The sequence below is a fragment of the Quercus lobata genome, chromosome 2 (genome assembly GCF_001633185.2).
Source record: "Quercus lobata isolate SW786 chromosome 2, ValleyOak3.0 Primary Assembly, whole genome shotgun sequence".
NCBI classification, from domain to species: domain Eukaryota; kingdom Viridiplantae; phylum Streptophyta; class Magnoliopsida; order Fagales; family Fagaceae; genus Quercus; species Quercus lobata.
Window position 1 is genome coordinate 9112977 of NC_044905.1, and position 8820 is coordinate 9121796.

General features: G+C 35.2%; 1 protein-coding gene across 1 annotated transcript; it reads right to left on the bottom strand.

Annotated features, from left to right (window-relative positions):
* Window positions 1-4528: 4528 nt before the first annotated feature.
* LOC115974363 (mannan endo-1,4-beta-mannosidase 7-like) lies at window positions 4529-8478 on the bottom strand. The gene is made up of 5 exons (XM_031094688.1): window positions 8122-8478; window positions 6532-6726; window positions 5974-6096; window positions 5161-5357; window positions 4529-5078 (listed from the first exon to the last, which is right to left on the bottom strand). The coding sequence occupies exons 1-5, from the start codon at window positions 8443-8445 to the stop codon at window positions 4733-4735; spliced, it is 1185 nt and encodes a 394-aa protein (XP_030950548.1). The 5' UTR covers window positions 8446-8478; the 3' UTR covers window positions 4529-4732.
* Between the last annotated feature and the right edge of the window lie 342 nt (window positions 8479-8820).

Consider the following 8820-nt stretch of genomic DNA (forward strand, 5'->3'; position numbering starts at 1 on the left):
GGTTTCTGATTTCAATATATTGGGTTAGGTTTCTTTCTTTCTTTCAACATCTATTAGTATTTGGTTGCGCCATCCGTTAGTTTCTGATTTCAGTATATTGGTTTTTTTTTTTTTTTTTTTTTTTTTTTTTTTTTTAAGAATCTGTGGGGGTTTGCTACCATCTATACCTTTATCTTGTTTTTTTTTTTTAGATTGGGTTTGCTTTACCATTTGTTGTTTAGGATTGATGTTGACTTTTTTTCCTAGTGGGCTTGCTCTGTTACAATTTTTTTTTCCCAGATTTTAGTTCAAAATTTTTTTTTGGGCTTTTTTTTTTTTTTTGAAAGTAGAATAAATAAATAAAATATTTTTTGAGGGTGTTCCTGATTTTTTTTTAAAGGGTAAACAAATAAAAAAAAAAGGGTGTTCCTAATTTTTTTTTTGGGAACACCCTGGAGTGAACGTGGTGTCGCCACTGGATAGTAGTTTACCTTCCCAATCTTAAAGCTTTCTTCACATCCTCTCTTTAATATAATTGAAGCTTGATTTCTTTCCTTTCCCCACCAATGAAGGAAGCCTCAAATACTTCTCATATTGTAAAATATCTTGCACACCTAGGGTTTGTTTAATACTTGATTTAATATCATCCAAAGTAGATCCGCTAAAGAAGAGAGTTGTTTTATCCTTGTTCACCTTTTGGTCTGAAGCCCCCTCATAAACCTCCAAAATTCACTCTTCCATTGTTGCCGTGCAAAATAGGAGACCATTGTCTGCAAATAAGAGATGAGTTAGTTTTGGACCCCTCTTACAGAGAGAGAAGCCATAAATATCTCTATTCAATTCAACATTTTTGATCAACCCATTCAACCCTTCAGTACACAGCAAGAAAGGAAGGGGGATAGTGGGTCACCCTGTCTAATACCTCTAGATGGATGAATAAGGCCTCTCGGTTCCCCATTCACTAAAACAGAATATGTCACTATTTTAACACAAGTCATGGTCAGATTAATCCATCTTTCGTTGAATTCCATCTTCCTCATGATTTTCTCAAGGAAAATCCACTCAATCTGATCATATGCCTTACTCATATCTAGTTTAAGTGCCATGAATCCCAAGGAGCTGGAATTATATTTTTGCAAACAGTGTAATGTTTCAAAGGCAACTAAGATATTATCATAAATTAACCTATCTTTGGTAAAAGCTGACTGGTGCTCTGTGACAATGGTGGAAAGGATAGTTTTTTGTTGATTGTCTAAAACTTTAGAGAAAATTTTATACAACACATTACAAAGACTAATAGGGCGAAATTGAGTGACATATTCGGGATTTTCAATCTTTGGAATGAGTGTGATAAAAGTGTGATTTACAAGGTGGGGTAAGGTACCTGTGTTTAGCAAAGATAAAATGGAGGAAGTCACATCCTTTTCCACTGTCCCCCAAAAGTACTGGTAGAAGAGAGGTGGCATTTCATCCAGACCCGGTGCCTTAAGTGGAGCCATCTGTTTCAAAGCTACTGAAACTTCACACTCCATGAACTCAAGTGACACGTATGAATTCATTTCATCCGTAATTAATTGAGGGACATACGCTAACACATTGCTAGAATTTTCAGGAGTAGAAGTTGTAAAAAGATTCTAATAGCAACCTGTCAACACGACAGAAATCTCATTAGGGTGAGTTTTCCAGTCATCCATCTCATTTCTAATTCTCGTAATCTAATTTTTTCGGAATATTTTTGTTGCCTAACTATGGAAATACTTCGTATTCTTGTCACCCATGCTAGCCCATAGTAGCCATGACCTTTGAGCCTACATCTTTGCCTCCCTATCCATGAGTACCCCAATTTCAGCTTTTAATTCCCTTACTCGATGATTAACTCCACTGACTTGTGCTTCAATATCAGCCCTGCTCAACAACTCTATCTTTTTTTATCAATTCTTGTCTCACATTACAAAATACATTGTGATTCCACCAAAGTAAGTCCATACCACACTTCTCAATTTTTGCCAAAATTCCATTACTCAAATCTAACCCAACCGCAGAGCCCCAGGCTGCCTATACAGTTTCTCCACAACTTGGGTTGGACAACCACATTTCCTCAAATCAAAATGGTTTTTTTCATTAGGGAATCTCTAGAGGTGCAAGAACAATAAGAAGTAGACAATGGTCTGGAGAGTCACATTGTAGATGATGAACCTGAGACCCTGAGAATTTCAAAAACCACCCATTATTGGCTAATCCTCTATCAAGCCTCTCCCATATAGATCTTCCATTCTCAAAGTGTCTAGCCCATGTGAATTTCGAACCTACATACCCAAGATCCATGAAGCTACACTCGTCAATAACATCTTGGAACAATTGCATTTGGTTGTGAGGCCTCTACACACCTCCCAACTTCTCATCTTGTCTTGTAATCTCATTGAAGTCCCCCACACATAACCATGGAATAACCAGATCAGAATTAAGAAGTCGTAATTTATTCCAAGCCTCACTTCTTTTTGTTGTCTTTGGTTCGCTGTAAAATCCTGTGAAGCACCATTGATTACTTGTATTTTTGTCGATGGTTGCATCAATGTAATACTTATGCGAACCCTCTACCTTCAAATTTACTGATGATTTCCAAAAAAGAACCAAACCACCTCCTCTCCCTTCTCGTTGAACCACCCACCGATGGTTAAACTCAATGTTTCACTGTACTGTATCTAGCCTTGCTTCATCTGTCAGTGTTTAAGCTAAAAAAAGGACAGAGGGATCTTTTGCTCATATAATCTCTACAAGCTCTTTTCTTGTACGCAAGTTCCCAAGCCCACGATAGTTCCATGTTAGGCAACTCATTGCTCCTGGCAGGGCTGATGATCAACCTCTACCACTTCAAAAAGTCCTTCAACATCACTCTGATAAACTTGTTGTCTTTTGGAAGGTAAATAATAGTAAATAACCATATCTGATGTAGCCCTTTTTTGACCTGAGAGTGATTCAGTTGCTAACCTTGCTGTGGGGTTTGCTTCTCTCACTCTATGAGACCACTTAGGAAGGACACGCAATTGGAAAGAGGGCGTGGGAGCCCTAGCTGAATCATGAGGGTCACATGCTTCATTATTCTGAGCTTGGGCTAAAGGGCACTTAGGTGCACACGAGTTAGAGTCAACATGATTAATTGAATTAAAATCCTGATGATCAAACTTGGCCAACTCAGCATCAATCTCTTTCAATTGCATATCAAAATCCTTGACTTGCTCTTCAGTAACCCTTTTAGGCATAAAGTCCTGATTTATCACGTTATCAAGTCTGTGCATGTGAAATTAGACCCCATGTTATGGTGATTAAATGCAGTTTTAACGTTGCCAGCTAGCCCATGGACTTCCCCCTCCTGTGGTACAACTCCTTCCCTACCATTACAACTCCTTCCCTGCCGTTACAACTGCCTGAACCCTTTGATGGTCCTTGACTCACCGTGAATTTGCACGTGGACTCAATGACTAGCGTGGGACTAGGACTGATCGTTCCTGATTTTTTCTTTGCTGAGTAAAATCCAGGCACTGTGAGTACACTCTTCCTTGACGGCTCAAAAGTAGGCGCGCGTATACTCAAATCAAATTGACGATCTTCTGGTCGGAGTGTCTCCTCACTTTCTATCCAGATAGCACAATCCTTGTCAACATGAGTTAGGCAACCACACCAGTAGCACAGGTTCAGAAGTCTTTTGTACTTAAAACTCACCCACACTTGCTTATCATTCTCCAGAGAAACCAAACGTCCACAGCACAAAGGTAAAGATAGGTTGATAGAAATTTTAAGATGTAAAAAACTCCCACCATCTAAATCTTTTGGGTCCTTTGGTCGAGAGACATCTCCAATGACCTCTCAAATTTTTTTAGCAGCAGCCACTATCATATATCGTAATGGAACACCGTGGATTTGAACCCAAAAACTCGTCTTCTCAAACTTGAGCTCATGTAGAGGGGTCTCTTTCTCATATCGTTCCATCGCAACTAGGTGCTTGTCAAAGCTCCACAGTTCACTCATAAGGATTCTATCAACATCATTCTTATCATCAAAAGTAAAAAGGATTTTATGATCACCCAGAGACTTAAATCTTAAAACCATTGCGAGACCTCCAAATTGGAGTAAAGGTTCTAGCAATAACATCGATACTTAAAGCTCTCTTAGTAAAAACTTGGTTGCGATGGAGAATTCTAGGACTCCATCATCTTTTGTCAGGCTGCAACCAGGACCCTCCCTCTTTGACAAAGAAAGTCTATTCCAATTCTGTGCGAGATCATCCATAGTAATGATTGAAAAAAATCACTCTCCTCACTCCTGTTTCCCAATCCCTTGAAAGAGACAACCCACTAGCCGAGGATTAACGTAGTTAATCCACGGAGACAATCAACACCTTCTTAGAAAAGGGACAAAAAGTTCTACTGCACTTGAGAAGCTAAAACTCAAGTTGAGAGATAAAATTGACACAATTAAATGAATAGGGAAGAATTTGAAATTACCCCATTGTTGAAGGACTAAAAGTATAATTTGTCTTCTAGTTATTTTTACTAGAAGTCCATGACTCCACGGAAAGCAAAAAATATTAGTCACTTAACAGATAATTCACCTCTTAAAAGTCATACATTTCCAATACACAGCTTATAATGCTGGTAATCTGTAACTACTCTTATAATTGTTGTTACTCAATTTTCATTCTTATTGTCCTTGCTTTCTTCCGCTTCTCAATGTTTCTCAGCCTAGCATACAACTATCAAATCCTACTAAGCTTTTGAGACTCTTGAGCAATCAAAATAGCTGTTGAGGAATTCTCACTGAGGATTACTTCATACCCATCTCGGGTAGCGTCCATTCCTGTAGCTAGAAGTTGCCAGAACAAGCTACCAACGGCTGCACCTCCACAACTAGCAGATAAATAGACTGTTGAGTAAACTGTTTTGAAAAGCTGGTCCCTTTGTGCAATACCAGATGACTTCAAAGATTTTCCAAACTCAGCAAAGAGAACTGGCTTGTGAATGATATTCTGTGCATCTTGAATATGATCATTCAGCCAACTGGTCAAAAATGAGAGTTGGCTTTCATCACTTGAGCCAGGCAACCTGTTCACAAAACAAAAAAACCTCTTTTAAGGAAATGGTTGCTAGTTAATTGTTAATTTTAAGCAGAAACTTGAATCCATACCATTGATCAGGGTATGCGTGAACTGTGGCAAAGTCAATGCCAGGGATTTGATTATTTGTGATGAAATCTGTCCCTACTTGAATATTATTAGGATTTGATCGCTGCTTTGATGCTCCATAAAACCCTTCCAGACCAACTTCTAGCAAGTGTTTTCCATCTATGGATTTCAGGTAGGGTGCCATCTCTGTAATCCAGGCCTGTCAGAGAAACGCATTACAGTAAAACATTAAAACCCCACACACACACACACACTCTCACACACACACACACATATATATATATATATATATGCTTTCTTTTGCCCATTGCAATTTGATATCTTTTTCTTGTTCGACTCTATTGGCTAGTGTGTGACTGGTAATATATGCATGAAATAATAATAGCAGTTTTCACATTTCCTTATGCTTAAGGCATTAGTGAAGACTGAAGAGGTCAGCTCAGCAGGCCTTTGTGCCATGACAAAAGCCTTCCATTCAAAATGATAAGTCATGGTTCAAGTCCAAGAATCAATCTCTCCAAAAGAAAAAGAAAAAAGTTATTTACTAATCACTTATTCGCTTCTCTTGGACCCTGCAAAAATTGGAGTTAAATATATCGGATACGACCTTTATTTTTTTTTAAAAAAAGGCATTGATGAAACTAACTGTTTCTTAATTGATGCTAAAAGTTATATAATCAACTTGTCCAAATTCTAGTAAAAAAAATGTACGACACAAAAATCTTGTGCATAAATAGAAAAGAAAAATGTTCCCTTAAAAAAAAAAAGTACTCCTTAGATTTTAAGTAGCAAAAATGCAAGAGAGTCCTGTGTACCTGAATGGTCTTTCCTGATATATCCGAAGGGCACTTGGGCTCATTGATAAGCTCCCAGGCCATTATGGTTGGATCATCTTTGTAAGCAATTCCAGTCAGACTATTACGTCTTGTAAGAACAGTCTGTTACACAAAACAATAAAATAGTTAAATTACATAGAACAAGGAAAATACTAGTTTTACCTGTGTCATAAAATGTGTAAAGCCCGCCTTTCCCAAAATAAAATTACCAAATTCTTGAATTTACAAAGAAGCAATTTTCAGGGCAACTTTTATTTCCTTTGGTCCAAAGTTGTTAAAAGTAGTCTAACACAAATGCCAAACTACTAGCAAATTAATGCAAACTCTTATCAGATTACCAAAAAAAACGGTAGAGGAAATAATACAGCTAATGCTTCACGATTCATCTTTCATATACCACTAATTTCAACTTCCTATTTATGGTCAACCCAACCATCCAATTACTTAGCCAAAAAAAAAAAATCGAAGAGCAAGTTTATAATATGAAACATTTAATATACAGCTAGCTAAAAAGATAGAGTTTACAGTGTAATCTACCTTGATATTATTCTTGTAGTATCCCTTCACAACAGAATTGGTGAAGAAATCATCATCAGATGTTACAGATTGGCCCTGACCCCTTGCCCAGTCCACATACTGTTTCTTTCCTCCAAAGTCCGCATAGTTATTAACCAAACTCAACACTAACTTAATCCCATATTTTTTAGCTTCAGATATGACAAAATCCAATCCCTACAAAGCAAAACCAAAACAAGAAAATGAAATGTCTAAAAAAAACATTAAAGGGATAATTACATGTTACTGTCCTAAACTATACCCTTAGTTGCACTTATCACGTTAAACTTTCAAAATGTAACTTGTATTTTACTTTATATTCTACCATCAATGAGCCTGTTAACCTAAATTAAAAAAAAAAAAAAAAATGTCACCTGCGACTCATGTGACAACTACAAACATGGCATCACATGAAAAGATGAAATTTCCCATTTTCAATCCCTTGAAACAAATGTTATGTAGCATCACAAGGATTAAATTTGTTAAACGGTTTTCTTTTAAGGAATTGAAGTGGGGTAAATTGTTCTTTTCATGTGATGCCACGTATTCAAAGATCATTTAAGTCACATGTGACATGTTTTTTGTCCAAGTTAACCGTCCAATTGATGATAGGGTACAAAGTAAAACACGAGTTATAGTTTAGGTGGTAATTATGCATTCTGAAAGTTTAGGAGTGGTAAATGGAAAGTGTAAAATGTGGGGTGTAATTTTCAATAATAAAAAAAGTTCAAAAGAAAATAATAATAATAATAATAATAATAATTTTGCTTATTAGTACACTACACCAGAATAAATCTATTGCATTAAGTACTAATACAACAAAATTAGTATAATAGTATTAAATACAATATCACATCTACAAATAGAAAATTGTTGCAATAGTAACTCAAAAATGGTAAGCTACTACATCAACAATAATTAGTTACAATAACTTCTAATTTTCAATTACAATATATATTTTAATACCTTATTGCATTGGGAAAATTTGTTGAAATAACTTAAAATGAAGAAATCGTTGCAAAAATTTGATACAAATTATTTTGCAATCTACTGCAACAACAAAAAAAAGACAACGAAGTTATCATTGTAATAACTTTATATAAATTATTTTATAATCTATTGTAATGAAAAATATGAAGTTAGAACAAAGATATCATTGCAATAACCTGATATCAATTATTTTACAATCTATTAAAATGAAAAACATAAAATAATTATTTATTACAATGAATATATTGTAGCAATAATTTGATTCGAATTCTTTTTGTCAATTATTTGCAATTTATTGTAAATTTGTAATAAAATTCATGAAGTAATAGTCTATTGTTACAAGATATTTGAAGTTGTAAATTATAGCATCGAAGTTGTCATTAAAATATTTGAAATTTATTGTAACAAAATTTTTTATTGCACAAATCTATTATCTCAGATTTTATTGTAATACATCGCATCAACTATTTCAATAAACTCTGATATTATTGTAACAATTTTTTTCATTATAAGCATTTTTTCTTATAGTGATAATTAGTTTTTGGATCAAAAGAACCAAAAGAAAAATAAAAACTAATTAACCTGGAACATTTGCTCATTGTAGGAGCCGGGAGAGGACTGCAGGGGTCTAACTCCTCCATCACTAAAAGCCCAAGTTCTTGCAATTGTAAGGCCATTCTTTTTAGCATCTTGGAAGGCAGTTGAAACTTTGTCTCTCTGAGATGGGTCAAAGGCCACGTACATCATCCAGTAGGCATTAAACCCATTTGCATGGTAGGGTCTCCCATTCAACATAAGCTGCATTCCTTTAGTTGTCACAAACCCATCATTTGGGTCTGCATGTAGCAAAATCCCATAGTTTTGAATCAAAAGAAGAAAAAAGAAAGCTACACTCAATTGCTTCATCTTCTTTGTCCCTTCCTCTTCTTCTTCTTCCACTCTATAAGGATTTCGTGGTCGTGTTCATGGAAGTATTTATAGATGGATTTGCTAAAAATGTACACATGGTTGGGCCCTTCAATGTGCAAAATTAATTTCACTTAGGTATGTTTGATAAATTGTAATAGGTATTTAATGTAATAGTTATTCCTATAGTTTAACAATTCAATAATTTGGTTATGTTTTTATTACAATGAATAGTCATTCTTTATGAATAATTATTCTTTATAAATAGTTATTTTTTAAAAAAAAGAATAACTATTCATCTCTAAAAGGGTTATAATAACTATTCCTTAGTAAATGTATTAGTTTCTAAAATTAATATAATTCCAAATAACAAAA